This window comes from Numida meleagris, chromosome 11 (genome assembly GCF_002078875.1).
Source record: "Numida meleagris isolate 19003 breed g44 Domestic line chromosome 11, NumMel1.0, whole genome shotgun sequence".
NCBI classification, from domain to species: Eukaryota; Metazoa; Chordata; class Aves; order Galliformes; family Numididae; genus Numida; species Numida meleagris.
Window position 1 is genome coordinate 9,681,243 of NC_034419.1, and position 19,101 is coordinate 9,700,343.

General features: G+C 44.3%; 1 protein-coding gene across 7 annotated transcripts in view; it reads left to right on the plus strand.

The window, feature by feature from the left end:
• Window positions 374-19,101, plus strand: part of CHCHD6 (coiled-coil-helix-coiled-coil-helix domain containing 6) — a 102,040-nt gene continuing 83,312 nt past the window's right edge. For 3 of the 7 annotated variants that reach the window (XR_002442655.1, XM_021409969.1, XM_021409966.1), the window contains exons 1-4: window positions 374-540; window positions 1,673-1,802; window positions 3,206-3,275; window positions 3,710-3,854. Coding sequence is in view for 6 of the 7 variants with exons in the window: in XM_021409969.1 (XP_021265644.1) it covers window positions 451-540; window positions 1,673-1,802; window positions 3,206-3,275; window positions 3,710-3,854 (435 nt within the window). In the remaining variant the exon portion in view is untranslated. Of the gene's footprint in view, window positions 541-1,672; window positions 1,803-1,940; window positions 2,089-3,205; window positions 3,276-3,709; window positions 3,855-19,101 lie in introns of those variants that run through there. The other 4 variants (XM_021409971.1, XM_021409968.1, XM_021409970.1 and 1 more) reach the window with 4 other exon arrangements.

Sequence of the window (19,101 nt, forward strand, 5' to 3'; positions counted from 1 at the left end):
CTGCCCGCTGGTCTCTTTTAGAAGTTCTGACTACCCGCAACTGATTGGTGTTTGGATGTGTGCAGTGTGCCTGCGCTGCTTGCCAACAGCTGGTGCTGCTCCGTCATGCTGTAATCTTGAGAACTCCAGTAATGGCAAAAGGTATACTCCAAGGTACTGCACAGATAACAGATATTCCCCGCTTCCAGGAGTATGTGGCAGAACAGGCCTGGGTGCCTGGCGGAGCAGGGAGCCCTGGATACTCCCCGTCTCTTCAGGACGCGCTCGGGTGGCCCCACCGCCGGACCACAGCTCCCATGGTGCCCCGCGGCCCGCCGCCAGCACGGCGCCGCGCGATTGGCCGCCCCGGAGCCGCCCGCCAATGAGAGCCCGCTATGTTGGCGAGTACCGGTAACGGGGAGGCGCTGCTCGGCGCGGGGGAGAGGCGTCCCCAGCGGCCGCCCCGCCGGCATGGGGGGCAGCGAGAGCAGGCAGGGCGGCAGGAAGGTGTCCTTCGGGCTGGACGAGCGGGAGCAAGTCCGGGTGCTGCAGGGCATCAGGGTGAGGCGCTGCGGGCGGCGGGCCCGGGCACGGCTTCGCTCGGGGGGACGCGGCAGCCCCGGGCCGGCCTGCGCCCACCTCAGCGCCCCGTGCTGGGTGCGGGGCGGTGCATTGCGGGGAGACCTCCGCGCCTGGCTGCGTGTTCCCACAGGCGCTCTGTTCTTGTGTTCCTTTGCCGCCTTTCCCTGGGTGATGGGCGCTGTGTTTGCAGCGCGCCGTGCCCGTGGGCTGACCGCGAGGGCTGCGTTCTGTTGGCGTTCGTCTCCAATGGGCGCCGCTCTGGGCTTCTTCCTATCCACCCGCTGCTCGTTCTCATCGTATTTCTATGGAACAGAATCCTTCTTGAGACATCTACTGCCTTCCAGGTTTAAATTAGGCAGGTGTAACCCTTAGCATCTGTAGGCTGGATGCTTTATTGCTTATTGATAGAGTACACGTTTGTGTTTCTCAATGTTGAGGTCACAGCCTGGCTTCAAAGGACTGTGGCATTGAAAATATGTGACACAATACTCAGTCTCCTGTGCTAAGGCCACCTGCTCGGCAGGTGGAAGAAAGGTGCTGGCTGCAATCCTTTGGGACTTTTGTACAGTCATCCCTCTAATGCCATCGCTCGCAGAGGAGAGCAGCAGGGCTGGCAGTAGGCCTGGAAGGCACGTCCTGTGAGGAGAGGCTGAGGACACCGGGGTTGTCCACTTTGGAGAAGGGGAAACTCAGGCAGCCTCTTTGCTTTCTGCAGACAGCTCCCTGAGCAGGGGAAGCAGAGTGAGGTGCTGGTTGCTTCTCCTCGGGAGCGGTACAAAGCTGCAACGGGGGAGGTTCACACTGAACACATTCCTTCACCATGAGGGTGGTCAGGCTTCCTAGCAAGGTGATTGGTGCCTTATGCCTGTCAGTGTTCAAGAGGCATTGGGATAATGCCCTTGGTATCGTGCTTTAACTTCTGGTTAGTCCTGGAGTGTTCACACAGTTGGATCAGATGTCTTTGATGGTCCCTTCCAACTGAATTATTCTATTCTGTTTTTGTAGCAGCTTAAAAGCTAACAAATAAGATGCCTTTATCCTGAAATATATGTACATTAAATGCTTCGTTAACTAACTTGGTTAATTTTTTTCTCATGTATGCGTGTTTTAGCTCACTGAAGATGTAGTGAATCGAATGAAAGAATCTCAGAGTAAAAGGGACAACCAGAGATCGCCCCTCTCAACCAGTGATACAGTTCCATTTTCAACAGCTGCAGAAGGGAAACCCAAATCTCCTACAGGTACTGCCAGTCCTTGTCAGGTCTACTGATTTGACACCTGTAGGGGAACCGTTAGGTCAGGGTTTGAACAGGTGATTGAGCACCTGGTGAAGGGGTGGGGCTGGCCCAGGGAGCACAGGCAAATTGTTTGCACCTGTGCTTCCTACGAGACCAGAAGGGGTGGACGCAGGGTGGAGGCCCCCTGGGGTCACATAAGGGCCAGCCACTGAAGGGAGAGCATCTCTTGGGCCTATGTTGCTTCATGCAAAGGAGTGCTGTACAGCTAGAGAGCCCCTTCACCAGCTGGGTAAGTTCTAGACTTCTTTATGTGTATGACTATAGGCCTACCTGCAAATACTTTACCTGGTATTGCCAAGAACATGTCAGAAGCAATTTTGCTTCTTCTTAAGTGGGACAACATGCTGCTTAGTAGTGCTGTTGTCGCATGTTATATGGCATGCATGTTTCCTGAGAGGAGCAGCTGAAATGCTGTGGTTCTAGTTCTGTTGCTGTGTGACCTTAAGTAAGACAATTTGTTTTTGTAGGTCCTTTTGTTTTGTCTTTAGAATGCCACTGTTCTCAGATGCATTAATGAACTTGTATCACTTTGTGAATGTAGAATTTCAGATCAGCATGCAATAAGCAAGGCAGAATTTTTTTTATTTTATCTTTTGTTTCTTAAAACTTGATTTACTGGCCCTTTTCCATGCACAGGCAGTATATGGCAGATGGGTGGGGAGATACTGCTTTTTGTTCTTTGGAAATAAGCTCATTCTTAGAGGGAAGAACAGACTAAACACAGGTTACGTGACACATCAAGTGGATGGTGAGAATGTGACTTCTGAACTTGACTTTCTTCACAGTTCAGAAAATGGTTTGATTTCTGTTGGTTCTCAAATATACTTTGTTGATAAACTTTATCAGTATGGATTTAAGGCATATGAACTAACATGAAGTTAATGAACCAGGCCTCTGCTGTTAGAGATTTGTTTGCTGTTAGCCTACATCTTTTCTGAAAGTGGTTTCAATTTTATGGATGAACTCCATCAAATAATTTAATCTCTGTAATTACAAGGGAAGCAGGAAGACTTAATGGAGCTAGAAGAAGCAACCAGAAAATGGGACTAAAACTATGCTCATGTTTCAGTATAAAACAGCTTGTGTGAGTAACATCCTTACCTAGATGCTTCCGTAGCGTACTTGGTTCAGTGTGCCTTGTTGAAGACAGTGCTGTCAGTATCTTTCTTTCGTGAATTCTAATTTCATCGGATTTCAATTTTCTTGAGACTTTCCTAGGAGTATTACTTATTCTCTTGATGGGAGAACACATATTAAGTATTCTCTTCTTATCAAATAATTTATGCTGTGGTGACAAACTGCGTTTTGCATTACAGTTGTCACAGGCTTCTGTTCTTTCTTTCTAGGAATCCAGCCACCAACAGCAAGTAACTCTGGTCAGAAGGCTACGGTTGCAGAGCAGGAATTGTACAGGAGGTGAGGTGAAGTTTGGGGAAAAAGGTAGTTTAGCTGCCTTTGCACTGTCAGATAATCTAATTTCTTTTATTGTGGTATGTCTCTTCATCTTTTCCAAAGCAGTATTTATTTATGTGGCTAACTACTTTCAATTACCACAACTTTTAGGTGATAACTGAGTACTTAACCTTAATTTCCTTTATATTTACTTATATGGAGCTCAGTTTGCTGTTTTTGCCTGAGCTATATGTCAGTGAAAATTGCAGGTCATGCTTGAAGTTTGCTGGACTTCTGAATTTCTGCTGATAATGGAAGGGCTGTGAGCAGACTTTGTGCCAAATCAGTTATGCGTTTGGGTTTTTGCCCTTGTCAAGGACTGTCTATGCTAAGCCGTGACCCTGTTGCCAGAAGTCTGCTGAACATCTCTCTTCTGTTTGTCTTTGGTGTTCCTATAGGTATGAGCAGGAGCAGGCACTTGTCCAAGAGGAGCTGCTCCGGCTGGCGAAAAGAGAAAGGGAAGCAGCTGGTGAGACACTGAGTGCTGCTCTTCAGCGGGAAAGGAACAGCACTAACGAAGAGAGGAAGAAAGCAGCTCAGCTGGTGAGTAACAACAACCTCCAGCATATTCCCATGCAGGACAGACTGAAATCTCTCTGCTTGAAGGGGTTCATTAAATGTCAATTGTATGTTGAGTTTAGAAACTGATTTTGTCTCAGATGCTCATCACCTCATAACTCTTCACTTTACTCTTTGGCTTACAGTATAGTTGGCAAGCTGCACCTGTTGCCTGTCAGGTAGTGATTCTAAGGCCAGGCTCGCAGGGAATGGCACAAGCAATGACTGTGCTGAGGGCAGCCTGACCTGTGGGGGAAGAAGGATGAATGGTAGGTCAGTGTGCTTTGTGTGTATGGGGCTGTTGTCTGAGACAGTGTGTTCTTTTAAACTGGCAAGTGTATGAAACAAATGTTTCAGTACACTCAGGATCAAACTCTGCTGATCTGATCTGTCATAAAACTTTGCTTTGTGTTCCTGGAGTATGGTTGTGCAAGTACACAAATTATTAAAAAAAGAATCTTGAATCTTTTACGATCCCAGTAACAAAATGTATTAATGCCTAATGCTTACTTGATGCCATTTTATATTGTGTTCTATTAAATACTGACATTACTATGCCGATGCTGTACTGCCTATACACAATACAGGGTCTTACTGGAACTGCCACTTCTTCCTGACCTGCAGTGCTATGAGGTGTGACAGCAAGGTGGGGCTGTGCTTCCCGCAGTGAGGTCGAACTGCCTGTTCCTGTAAACTGTGATGTTGAAAATCTTTGTTGAGAGAACTGGGCTAAGAGTAATTCTCCTAGCCTGGTGCATACTGAAAGGACAGCTTAGGAAGAGGGGACAGACTTGAGCAATGTTTGTTGTCTTTGTGTTCTGTCCTACTGATCTGTTGCTTGCACTTGATTGAATTGTGAAGAATCTTTGTGAGCATGTTTTTCTTTGTGTGTGCTGAATAGCAGTAGGCATGGCTTACCCAGGCACATGATTTGGCTGTGAACCATTTTGAAGTTATAATATTGGGGGTTGAATAAATAAAGTTTGAATGAAAACGTCCATAAAGCTTTGGGCAGAAGGCTCTTCTGGCCATAGCCCACCTCTGACAGTAATGCACAGCTGATGCTTCTGGAGAGCATGAGAATGCAGCCACTGTAAAGCAGTGCTTCCCACCTGCATGCCCTTGCCACTTCTGCAGTTCTGAGGTATAGAGACTTTGATTAAAGGCTGTTTTATCACCTTAGTGGTTAATAGTAATTGACCAGCATGCCTTCTGTGAGCGTATTCAGTTGTAATTTTGGACCCATTAATGCCTTCTAACTGTCTGGTAACCTGTAACATGTGGCTGTGGTAGGGCTCTGAGGTTGCTCTCCCAGGTGTAGGTGGAAACTCTTCCCATGGTTAGAGCACAATCTGGCAAGCAAATCTGCCTGGCTGCTGAGCTTTAGGATAGTGATGTCTGAGGCAGGTGACTGCTGTTCCTCTGGACAGCAGATCTGGGTCAGTGGACACAGTGCTAGCTCTCTTCCCATTAGGAAGAGTATTATCCTTGTGAATGCAATTAACAGTTCTGTAAAGAGAGGTGGTGGAAGCTAGTGGATTCAGTGTCCAGCCTAAAGATAGGGCTGCCTCAGAAGTAGAGCCCTGCCCTCGTGCAGGGGGATGCAGAGAATGATCTCAGAGCTGTGACTAGCGGAGACAGGCGATAGTTGTGAAATCTGAAGAAGGCACCTCTAAAATGAGTAGGGTGCTGACCTCTAACATAGAAAAGCTGTTCTGTTATCTGAATTTGCTTTTGATCCTGCGGTCTTGCGTATCCGGATACTGTAAACTTAATGTTGTGCAAAAATCTGGTCAGGCTCTTCCTGTGTAACCTGTGAAAGGTAACTACTGGCCCTGCAATGTGGTGCAAGAAGGAGAGACTGTTAAATTTCTTTGTTCTTTAACTACCTCTTGATCAGTCATAAATTTAAGACCCTTAAAAATGGACTAGTTGAGCCTGTCCTTCCAATGACAAAGTCAAAGCTGTTGTCTGCTGGTTTCTAGGTGTCTTCCCAAGCAGGAACTGTTTCTGTTGAGCTTTTGAAATTGTTAGGATCCCTGTTGGATTTGCTTTATCTCAGCTACAGTTTCCTTCCAGGCATGGTCACCTTATTCTGCTTTCTCAGTCCTACTCATATCTGCCCTTTGTCTTCCAGTATTTTCTTCCATTATTTGGAACAGAGCTTGAGTATTTTTGCTCACTCTTCTGCTTTCTAGCCCTGGAATATTAGGTAAATAATGGATGTGAGCTGCTCTTTCATCTCATCTGTATCTGTCATCCCTCTCAGGCAGGAAAGAGTAGTGGAAGTAGGTGTACCTGCTGGTAGTCTGGGTGCAGTTGGAACTGGAATTTCTCTGCTGTTTATAAAGGAAATGACTTCCAGTATTTTTGTGTTTTTGTTATGACCTACAAGGGGGAAAATGGGGCAACTCCCATGATGGAGATAAGGTAGTAATTTGCTTCTAACAGTACTTAACTTTGTAAGAATTGAAAATCATGCCATGTATCGTTAGACAGGTGTGTTCTATTATTCTTATTTTCTTACTTGCAGTAAGATCCTGAGCTCCCCTGTACCCTCCCTGTATCAGTTTGTCATCACTGGCCTTCTCTGACAGTTGTCTCCAGCAGTGCTGCAGTGTTCTCCTTTAACTTTACCACTTGTGGATCATAAATCCAAATATGATAGCTGGATTTTGAAACAATTTCATTTTGATTGTGCAGAGCATCTCTTGCCACTTAATCTGTTCTTTATGACTTTTGCCCTGCCTTTTATTATTGGCATGATCTTTGAGGCACTTCAGTGATGTTATATAGTGCACAGTCCTGAAGAGAGCATGGCTGATGTTTGGGAGGGAACTTGCTGTCAGTTTCTGGGCCCTTCATCATTTGTAGGGTGCAAATTAAACTGGCTGATCTTCCTTTTTCTGAACAGTTCACTGCTTACAAAAGAATGTGGATCCTGTTCTACGTTTTTGTCTTGATTTTTTTTTTTATAACTTTGAACAAGGAATTTAGCTTCTAGATAGCCTGGGTTTTTAGTAAAACTCCTAAAACTTAAGAAGTTAATGACTCCGTAAGTGGAAACAGTGCAGCATTGTCTTCACTCTTTGAGCGAGTGCGGCTTTTGATGGCCCATGTGGCACTGGCTCAGGTGGAAGCAGTCTGCTCAGCTGCTGCAGAGCAACTCTCACCAGTTGATGTTAGAAAATGTTTTGTTTGTGTGTCACTGCAGGATCACAGTGCTGACTGGACTCTTCAATAATTTAATGCCACAAGTACTTACAAGACAACAAGGATGATACGCACGGCGCTTCAGAGCAGAGCCTGCGGTGTCTGTCTAATGCTTGTAGCCTGCTGAATATCTCATGTGCAGTATACAGGAATCAATCCAACCCTCTTTTCTTTAAATTCTAGTTTGAGAAACTTCTGAAGTTGTCGTGGTGGAGTTATGTAATTTCCTTGGCTGTGTTGTGAATAGTCTTGCATTTTCCTAAACCTCGAATCTTTCCTTTTTCATTTCCAATTAATCAAAACCTCATCTCTTAACTTCTTGCTTCTTCTGGCTTTTTTTTTTTTCCTACCAACAAAAGAAACTTTGCAAGCAAAGCTGCTCTTTTTTCTTCTTCCTGCTTTTGTAATCTCCTAAGGCTGTGCAGTGTATGCAGCATGAGCTATCATCTCGGAGCCAGTGACTCCCAGCCTGATGGCTTTTGCTGAAACCTTTGAAACAAATCAATGTGGAATGGGGCTGGAGAAAAGCAGAAGCTGGTGGGGGGGAATAAACGCGATTAAGCGAAGACATCTCATTACTACTCTAGAAAGGGAGGATTATAACTTATAAAATAGGAGGATCTCATTTAGGGGCCATGTGTGCCTGTGTTATCAGGACAGAGGGAGAGCAAATAGAATAAATGAAATTAATACTTTGAAAAGAAGCATTATGCGGATTTCAGAATCGAACTAATATGATTTGTGCAAAGTCCTGAAATTCTTATCTCCCCATTTAATACCCCTTGGATAATGGCTTTGTCAGAGTTATTGACCAAGAGTCATCATCTTCCGTACCACTTGGAAAGAATGAACTCAGAAGTGGGGTGATGGTAGGACAAACTTTGTGCCATAATTAGCTGTTTCAGGCAAGACTGAAGGGCATTACTTGCTGTGCAAGAACAGATGGGACGCAGTTCTTAAATTGCTGGGAAGTCCTTTCTCCAGCTGGTGATGAGGGATAGCTTACCACTCCCAGCCCTGCTCTCTAGCTTGCTGGATGGCCACCTAAGCTTTCTGGTGACTCTTTGTGGTTACACTGGCCAGGAACGTGTGTGGGACGAAGTCCTCACAGGTGATAAGGGCTTGGCCCATCTCTGGGTGCTCCAGTGGCTGGTTTTGATTGGTCATAGTCTGCTGAATTCCTTTCAAATGATCTACTGCCCAAAAATAATCTGTTTGCTTTTCAGAGCCTCTCTTCATCTGTCCCTAATTTGAGAGAGAAGGGCTGAAGACAGAGTGCTGAGTGGGAACGACGTCGGTGGAGTCAGCAAGTTTTGATGTTGGTGCGATCTTGTGAGTGTGGGATTGTGAGCTCCAGGGCTTTGCACGTAACATATGCTGGGACTCTGTCTGGTGTATATAATGTGTACCTATTTAATACATACCAACTGTTTTTTGTTTTTTTTTTGCCCCTGGGAAGGAATGATCCTACTGGCCCATTGGTGGAAAGCTTTCTTTGGTCCTCTGGTAACTGCTGAAGCTTCAGGCTCCTCTTGCTTATGTTCTTGCCCGTTGTTATTGAGCAGGGTTAACTGTAGAAGCAGCTGAACTGGGACTGAAAGTGACTTTAGAAAGGGTGCTGAACATAACTTAATTTCATTTACTTTGTGAAGCTGGAGCTCAGTTTCATCCTGGCTGATTAACCCATGGGTAAACATCTCTGGTTCATGTTGTGTCTTCTCCTACCCCTGTGACAACAAGCTGTAGTGACCAGCTGAGCTCCCGTAGAATCAGAGTGTGTGTGACAATGTGGGGACATCAGTGAGGTGAGACTGTTTCTGGGCTCAGGCCTCTATCATCAACACTTGTGGTTTTTTCCCCTCCCCATGCGCATGAATTGATGCAGTGGAAGGCAGTGCTCCTGGCAGCCTTGCCTTATGGTTTGGGTGCTGCTCATGGCCTGGCAGTTCTGTTGGTCCTGTTTGCTCTGTGCTTAAAATGTAGTGCATTAAGCTCAGGTCATCCTGTTCTTAAATTTGGTAACACAAATCTTGGTTTTAGTCTTCAGTAGTTCTTTCTGTGCAAGTTTCTTGATTGAGGCTTTTTTTAGTGGGTGAAGCAGAAAACACAGACTTAAATCTGAAAATATGGGCACTTAGTTTTAAATTATAGTGCAAAATGAGGGAAAAACAATCTGTTATTTTTTCATTTTTGATTTCTCATTACTGTTACAGTGATTAGCAACAAGTATCTACGTATGCTTACTGCAGGAATGACACCTTGCTTTAGATTCATTTTTATATTTTGTTTTCAAGATGTGATGCGTTTAGCTGTTAGGACCTGAATTAGTAATTTAGGTGCTGCCAGTTGTGGGGGCACCTCCTCCTAGCTCCTAGTGGTCTGGCTGTCTGCAGAGCACTGACACTGTGTCAGGCACCTCTATACCCTTAGAGCATGCCAAACCAGACAGGGAGGCTGCCTGGATTAGCCCGGGTGCTGATGTCTTGGGCTAGAGGTTGCAATGCAGGTGTTTCTAATTGCTTTTGCTAATTGGACAAAGCTGCCTTTTAAAGATGTTGACACAAATGGAAAGATGAGGGCTTTCTGATGTAAGCCTTAGTGATTTGTTACAAAAAAGGCATTGCTGATGGCTCTTAATGTAAGTAAATTGAAACAGAAATAGGGTGTGCGTATGCGTGACACTCCTAGATGGTTTCTCTCTGCAATAAACTGCTGGTTAAACAGAGCTGAAGACGTTGCTCCTGGAAGGAGCTCCTGCTGGCAAAAGCCAATCCCATTAGGCAGTAACTTCTGCTAGCTGGGAGCTTGTGACACACATAAAACTTCAGGAGCAAACATGTGCCCCAATAGCTGAAATACTGTAACAGCTCCTAGGGAATTCAGATCTTAACCTGTGGTGTCATAATTTCTGGTTTATTTTCAAATAGCCTTAATTTCTTAAAAATTGCGTTGAACAGTTCTTTGGGTCAGACTTGGTAATTAACAGATGTGCAGAATTGCTTTGCCTTGGCTAATGGCTGGTTCTGTCTCTGATCAGCTGTCTGCCGTTGGCTGTATGGTCGAGTACTGTGGGTGCTTCTAATTAGCAGACAGTGCGTGTCACTAAGTGCCAAAGGTGTTCCCAAAGAGTCAGACAGCCTTTAGTTCTGCAAGCTCTCTTCTTTTAATATTATTTTTTTGACCTGAAAAGGTCTATTAAGCAGTAGCATTAATAAGGTTGCATTCCATTTCTCTGCATTTTTAATGCCTAACATGGAGACCACCTGCTGCGTGCAAGGGAGAGTCGTTGTGCTTGGAAGCAGTCTGCCTGTGCTTCCCTGGCTGAGGACTCTGCAGGATTTTGTAGCTCCATGTGTTGTTTCCTGTGTTGCAGGCTATTGCTAAGTGAATTAACTGGCTGGATTGCAGGTAGCTTCAGATTCTATTCCTTCTATTCATCACTCTTGTCTGAGTTATAAAAACACTTTTCTAGACTTTCCTTTGAGGAATACAAGTTTATCAATGGACTCTTCAGAGTTAGTGGCCTCTTAATCTGAAACCTCTGAATGGAGCATCCCTTGTTTTCCTCCACGGTTGGGTTCCTCTTTGGCTACTGTCTTCTGCTACAGAAGTGGGTGTGTTTCTGCAGTGAGAGATTTCCTTCTTCTTATGAAACCACTGAACATTTAAGGAGTCCCCATACAAAGTAATCTTGCAGTATTTGATGGTGATCTGCTGATTTCTGAAGCACCAGTGAGGTCTAAATTTAACTAACACAGCTGTAGAGAATGTTTATTCCTATTAAGTAACACACAAAAAACAATTATTTCTCCATTTTTCTCTTGAGGGAAGGCAAAAGCGTTATCCAGCTTAGGGGTAAGATGCAGCATCTTTTCTCCTTATTTTCTCTGCTGCTGCTGCGACTTGTCAGACATTTTTATAGCATTTTTTGAACAATTTCCAATTTCTGCAGCTAGTCTTTTATCTCCTGACTCTGAAGGTTAATTTGTGTTCAGAGTTTTTGCAGATTTCAGCAGCTGATGGTCATTTGTGTGCTTCTCATTTTTGTAGTCTCTTGGGCTAACAGACCTTATCACAAGGTTGGCCTCTTCTTAAATCCTACAGCTGCAAGAAATTGAAGTTGTCTGTGGTGCTGCCTAATTCTCCTCTCTTGGCTTCAATTCTTCTCTCCCCCATTTCCCATCTTTTTGTCTACTAAGTTCGTATATTCCACAGAAACTTCTTCCAGATTCATTTGTTCTTAATTAAGAGTTACTGGAAAGCCATCCTGTCATTTAAGAAGCAAAAGATATGGAGGAAAAAAAAGGAAGGCTCATCCTGTTTACAGCTAGATACTACACTCAGTAATGCATTAGGATGCTGCAGTAGGCTTTGCTTTCCTATGAGCCAGTATTGTGCAGAAGCGTTATCACGGAATGAATTTGTTGTAGATGTAAAGGCTGAGAATGTTACAGCAACATAGTTCCCACTAGCTTGGTTAAACTTTACTTTTGGATTCTGATTTTGCTTTTCTCTTTTGTGTTTTTGGGATGTTAGACACAATGAGGGCAGTGAGGCACTGGCACAGGCTGCCCAGAGGTGGCGGTGCTCCATCCCTGCAGACAGCCAAGGTCAGGCTGGACGGGCTCTGAGCACCTGGTGGAGCTGTGGGTGTCCCCGTGCATTGCAGGGATCGGACCAGATGGCCTTTAAGAGTCTCTTCCAACTCAAACTGTTCTATGATCTAGCTTATTATTTGGTTATACTTTTCTGGTATTCATTGCATTCTATCGACAGAGCGACAGTGTTTGAAACCTGGATCGATGATCCTTAGGAACAAGGTTGAAAGTTTCCTTGAGATGTTTCAGAATTGAAGTGTTATTACAAAAGAAAGCGAAACAATGAATTTAAAGGGCTAATGTAATAGCTAGGAAATAAATTTGCTGTGAATGGAAAGCAGAACAATGTAGCACTCAGATGTGAGGTAGGTGACCTGCCACTGGATGTCATTTCTGTCATTCCTTGAACATAATGAGGACTTGCTTTGATGCTTCTGCCTTGCCTTGGAGCCTCAGTCTGTATGTCTTGAAGTGACCCTAGCTGGCCGTGGAGAGGGTGGTAAGAAAGATGCTTGTACCTGAGATGGGGGAGAGAACGTTCTGCTCTGGGGATGCTGGGAGAGAGAGGCTGCAGGGGCCTTTCTGGATCTTGATAGGAAAGACTGACAAGTGTCTTAATAAAGCAGATGTTTAAATGAGACAGAATAGAAGGAGGGATATAAATAGCGTATTGATAAGCTGTTCAGCTAGTCAGCTTCCTGACAGCCTGCATCTCTACTTGTGTGTACCTGTGCACAGCACAGCCCTGTGGGGTATTCCAGTGGGTTCCTGTGCTGCAGGTGCTCACTTAATGAGCTTCTCAGGCCCTGGACAGAGCAGCTGTGTCCTGATTGGGGTTGCAGCTCCTCAAGTGTCTCCAGCAAGGCTCCCGGTGCTAGCTGAGTTGGATCGTAGTAGCTGAGCGTACATGGTACGATGGGAGAAATCAAAATAAGCACTGATGTTATTTCTTTACTTCTCATCTTTAAAGAAAGTTACAGCAATCTGATACGAAGAGCAAATTTCACTGAAGCTTTTCCCAGTTCAGTTGTACCCTCTACTACTGCTGGGCTTCGTAAACTTCATCAGCCAACAGAAGCAGGCTTTATTTTCGTCCTTATTTGCTTCCCTCTCTCCCCCTGTCTCTTCCCCAACCTGCAGAGGGGTTGGCTCCGGCTGCTGCTCGGTGGCGGTGTTATCAGCTGCGTGTGCAGAGGGTGAGATTGCAAGCGCCGCTGTTCTCGGCGATTCTAAGTATCAGACAATGTTTTACACGGCGTCCCATTCTCTAGCTGGCTGGTTGGACATGATGTTGGTACCTTATCTTCACGCTGACACACACTGGACATTAATAGAAATACATTGCCGAGGCACATGTGTGGAATTTCAAGCAGGCTGTCTAGCTGTGCTTTAGATAGTCTATTGTGTGCTTAACCTCTCGGAAGAGGTTTTGATGAGAAATGCATTATGTTAACTCTTGGGCAGCTGGGTGGACTCCCTTAGAGCTTCTTATTACAGTCAGCATAATATCTTCCTAATTGCGTGCTGCTGATGGATTTTGGAGTTTCAGCAGTTTTAAGGCTATCTTTCCATGAGCAGCATTCCTGCTTCCTAATGCAAATTCATAGAGAAGAAATAGCTATGCATGCTGCTCATGGGGAGGGGGATCAGGGGGAAGTGAGCTGCCAGCAGCCTCGTTTAGCTTTGTCTGAAGTCTGTCCCTGTATTATTTTTGGCTCTCTGATTGACTCGCATCAAGTAAAAACATGACGGGATGCTATTGCTGCTATTTGCCAGGAATTCCTTCTGCTTTTGGAACACCTCAGAATTTTTATTGTTTACTTTGTACTATATACGTATACTTTCTGTACTTATTTGTTATGACCATCTGCAATTACCTCTATTATTTATGAGTACTGAGTAAAACATGATGGAGAGTAGCTTCTTAAAAGGATCTGTACTAAGGGAGAGGAAATGAGCTTATGACTTTCTCTTTGATTTTTTTTTTTTAGACAATGAGAATAGAACACCTGCAGGGCTATGAGGGAGAGAAGGAACTGGAGAATTAGCTGGCTTTTGTCTTCCCTTCTGCGTGTCACGTTGGGTCCTTTTTATCCTTGAAGGCTCCATGATGATGGGCAAACTTGAAGGATGATGCTGTATGAGTTGATAGTAAAAACTAATCAAACAGATGGATAGAGCAGGCCTGTGTGTAATTACTGTCCAAAAGTAAAAAGCTCCACAGTTTAATACTTGCTCAAATAGTACATTAGACTGAGGATACATTTGTTAAATAACCAGTGCTCTTGCAATTAGGGATGAGCGCTTGCCATGTATGTTCACTGTATCTTCAGCCTAATGCTTTTGCCATGGAAAATGTCGTTTGCTGTCTAACAGATAACTTCAAGCCCCTTTCTTTTTCTGAATGCGTAGGCTCATATGTCGTCTTCCTTTTCCCTCCTCTCCAGCCTCTGAGCAGAATGGATTTGTTCCTCAGCGTTCATCTTGCTATAGCTGTTATTTGGCAATGTCAAGCTGAAACTGTGTCTCGTCTGTAGTTTCTGAATGTCCAGTGCACAAGTGGTAGCTCACAAAGGATGTTCTCTTCCTGTTGTGGACTTGAGCAATCAGTCATCTTCTGTTTTCCTATGATATGCTGCCCTATTCCAGGGAAAGAGAGATTGGGAACGCTTTTATTTTTTTTTCCCCTCCTTAAGCAACAAAACCATATTTGTGTTGCAATTAAACACTAATATTTCTTAAAACCTATTCCCTGATTTTTTCCAGGGTAAAATATATATATATTTTTCAGGTACAGAACTTGAGAAAGCACAAAGTGACTTAAACTGCAAAGCAAACTAAATCTTTAAAGATAATGAATGTCAGTCCAGCCTGTAGTTTTCTATCACTGAAAAAGTTGCTCTCCCCACCCCCTATGCCATTTCCTGCTCAAGGCTCAGCCTTTGTAGTGTAACTTTCCTAAGCTTTGTGCTACTGAAGGTTATCATAGCAGGTTAAAAACCTACTTGCCTGTGATATCCTGTTACAGGGTGACCTGGAGGTGGTGGTTCTCTGCATTCCGATAAGAACTTGGCACTATTCCTCTACTGGTAACAGAAGTGAGATGCATCAACACCTCTTGCTTCTGAACATCCAGCAGATAGTCTGTGCAGCTACCAGGCTCTCAGGTCACTGTGGCCTTGTTCCAGATGCTGAAGAAGGTATAATTGCAGTCCTGAAGCTGTTAACAGCCACTCGCATTTTCTTTTCTTTAGAATGGCCTAGATGTCCTTTGCCAAGTTCTACGCATCTGAGGTAAAAATGAGAGTTTTCATTGTAATTAATCTGGAGTACAAGTTTGTGTTCAAATTAAGTGAAGCCATTAGCCCTGCTCAGGCTCCAATAATGTCATTCTGCTGTAGCAGGCTTACTTTGTTAGGCTAATGAGGAATATGTTGAGGCATCTGGAGGGAAAGGAGCTCCAACGGCCTTAGCTACTATTCTCCTTTGTATGGATGGGACTAGTGGTTGGTCAACACCTTGCTGCCTCAGGCCTTTCCCGTGCTGGCTGTTCCCGTAGGAAAGGAAGTTGTTCAAGGGGTACCTTGGGTCTTCAGATGGAATTGAAGCAGTTAGATGGAAGACTTTCTCCAACATAGTCTGACTAATGTGAACTTTAACCTGTCTTAATTTCTGTGTTTTGATGTTAAATATCTTGGAGGTAGGAAATGGTAGGTGACAGATTTGTCTGATTGCATGCGTACATGCAGAGCAAGAGCAGGCCAAGTTCTGCCTTTTTGTTGTTTTCATGTGTTTAGCAGTTAAATCTGTTTTCTGCACATTTGATATGTCTCAATATGTCTTACTAGGCATCCTTAAGCTGCAGTGAAAATTGACATCTTTGTTAAAAAACAAAGCCCTTCCATATCGAACTAGTCTGATATGCTGCTCATTGGCCAGTAGATGTTGCTGTTGAGCTTGGTTAGGCTTCGCTGTTGAGTTCAGCAAGTCATTTGCCTATTTTAAGAGCTGTAATGCAGACTGATTTGGACTAAGATTTCCTGCTTGATAATTCCAGTCATCTACTGGCAAGTCAATATAATGGTACATCTTGTGTACTTGTGAGCACAGACAAAAAAGCGATATTAGAATGTCTTTTTTGATCTGTACATTATTACTGTTTTTTAATTTCAGTATTTACTCTGAATTCTTAGGAAACTTTTCACTTTCAGTGAAGCAATTTAATTTTTTTTGAAGGAAGGAGCTGGTCTTTTCAAGCGAGTCTTTAAAATATGTTGGTGCAAATGGAGTCTAATAATCTATAAGCAGCATTTCCTCATTAACAACCCTTTGAATTTAGGATCTGGGAAGAAATCTGTTACCTATCTCATGTAGAATCTGGGAGTTCAATTATGGATCTTCTTGGGGTCAGAAGCACTGCTCAGCATGGGCTGCTCTGTGTGTTGATCTTGCGGACTGTTCTGCTGTTCCATTCTTTGGGATGTGATTCTAGGTGGAGCACTCTTACTTTGTGACTGGTGATTTTTAAAATCCATTTTGGTTGCCTGGCAGTGCTGATAGCTTCACTGAGCTCATATGCTTTTTCCTACCACATCAAGAGCAGTTCGAAAGAAGCCTCGAGAATTTCCGGAAGGTGGCAGTGAAGGGACACCCATGAAGGCTCTGCCAGGAATTGGCCAGGAACTGCTGAGCTCTCAGATTGCATGCATACCAATGAAATGTCTCAAAGTTTTTACTTATTTGTTTTCATTCTGACTGTAGCTTCTCCTGGAATGACTGTAATATTTTTCAGAATGAGTTTACCCTGTGTGTTGCAGTCCATTGGTTTCTGTAGAAATACATCATTTAGAATTGTGAAGGCACCGCGTGCTGATGTAGTTCACAAACTGGAGATCTGTGTTGAGTGAACCTGCTTCTATCTTCTCACCACGCTTGCTGGGGCGTGCTGTCTCGCTGAAATGCGTGGATATAGCAGCTTGGGAGGTTGCTGTGTGCGCAGGATGAGGGGAAAGGGCAGAGTTGTCGTCAGGACTACAGGTTTCTACACAAATGATGTGGGATGTTCTTAGCCACCTCAGATTCCTCTTTGGTCTCCAGCTCTCTAGTTTCCATTCGTACTTTTTGGAGGGGTAGATAGCTGCTGCCGACAGCAAGTTTTTTGTTTTGGAAGTGGTGGGTGGATAGTAGCAGATGCTGTCCTAATGATATCTCATGCTTGATATCTAGGCTGCCTCCATTCTTCTGATCCTCTTGAAGAGTTGCTGCTTTGACCCATGTCCTAGCTCTCTAATCATATGTAATCTGTGAAACCTGGCACACCTAAAAAAAAACAAAAACAAAAAAATTAAAAATTGTGTCCATCAGGCTGTCTGCAGTCTGAGAAGGCCTGTACTGAAGAAACAGTGGAGTTCCAGCAGAAGTTAGAGATGTAGCAAGGTGGGGTTGGCCTCTTCCCCTAGGTAACAGTGTCAGCAGAAGAGGTAATGGCCTCGAGTTGCACCAGGGCAGATTCGGGTCAGATTTTGGGAAAAACTTCTTCTCAGAAGGAGCAGTAGTGCACTGGCACAGGCTGCCCAGGAAGTGGTGGAGTCTCCATTCCTGGAGGTGTTCAAGAACTGTGGAGATGTGGCACTGAGGGATGTGGTTATGGGCACGGTGGGGATGAGTTGATAGTTGGACTGGATGATCTTAGAGATCTTTTCCAACCTTAATGATTCTGTGATTCTGTGTATGTGCTGTGCTGCTGTAAAAGGCAGTATCTCAGGTCAGTCTTTACTAGTTGTTTTTCTCAAGAGAAGTTGGTGGTTGGCTTGTATCCCTGCAGATTTTTAGGGAGGAGATTTGTATCTTTTCATCTGTTTTCAAGAAGGAGAAACAAGAGTTATAAAAACCACTTAAAGGTTCAGTTAAGATTTATTCTGGCTGCATAACTGCCTCCCATAATAACTTTAATATGCATCATCCTGAAACTCCTAATTGGCCTTGGTGTTGGCAGGGCTTTCAGACCCCGCAGAATCTCCAATGTTCAGCAGCTTTTAGGAAGGAATGTAGCCAGAGAAGCACAAAAGATGAAATGGCTGCCTTATAAATCCTAACTGACCTTGAGAGTCCTTGTTGTAATGAGCATGAAGGTGCTGTGGAGAGCCATCTAGACAAGAGTGGTGGTGGAGGGCTGTGTAGCAGTGTGTTTGAGGTGGGAGGACAGGCCCAGGAGACCTCATGGACTTGGTGAGAGAAGAGGGTTTTATTATGGGTCAAGCACCTACTCGTCCTATTGTTTCTGTTGTTGACTGGAGTCTTGTCTGTATTGGCATTGATTAAAGGTGGTTTGTCTGGTGGCTGTTGGTGAGGGTGAGCTGTGAAGATTTGTGGGTTGTATTAATTTGACCCATTGGAACTGGTGCCTTCGCTTAGGAAGTGATCAAACCAGTGGTCCCCTCTAAGCTGGCAGATCCCAGGATGGCACTCACTGGATCAATCAGAGACTGAATGACTGGGGAGCCTGGAATTCTTTTCAGCTCTTCCTCTGTTCCCTCCATACTTGGGCTTAAGGTGGGAGCCCGTTGGGCTGTTGCGATGCTGTATTGTTTTTGTGAATGACGGAGAGCTGTCATTGTCTCTCTCCTGGGCTGTTAGTCGGGCACCTCTTGCAGACCCTAAATTCTCTTTAAAACAAATCATTTAGCTTAGTTTATTTTATTCCATTAAGTAATTTCACTGCTAATGCATAATTATCTACAGCAGTGACACTCGTCTATGCTTTAATTATCGCAAAGCTGCACAATTCCCCCTCCCCCCTGCCTGGAAGTTGTCACTTGTGCAGGGTGGTTTTGCAGAGATAAGTGTGTAATAACATGGCAGTGCTTTGGGCCTCACAATGCTCAGGCAGTTGCTGATCGCTAAATGTAGGCAACAGAGAAAGGGAAGATTTTGGTCTCTGTCTTCTGTTAGTGGCTCTTACTGGAGTGAGATGTTGGGAAGGAGAAAGCTTATCATAATGCAAGCTTGAAGATAAACATGTGAGCAAATGCTGATTGGAGGAGTTATGCTTACAGGTCTTAGGAAAACTTGGAAGCATGAGTATTTGTTTTTCTTCTGAAGAAATTTAAGAAATGAGGTGACCGTGATCTTGGGCAGCAGCCCAGGAGTCCTGGCTTTGTTTGAGATAAAATCTTTGTATTTTTCTTTATTCTTTTAGCCTTCAAGCTTCCAACTCTGTTTTCTGTAAACACCCTCTCTGAGCACAGAAGAGCCCAGTAGAAGTCTTTGATCCAGCCAGTCATTATGAGGAAATGCCACTGAGATACAAGTTGTTTACTCCTAAACTGGGAGAGGATACGTAGTTGAGTGAAATACCAGCTGTTTTGTACCACCACACTCTCATCTGATAAGGAGTGTTTTTTGTTAGCGGAGAAGATGTG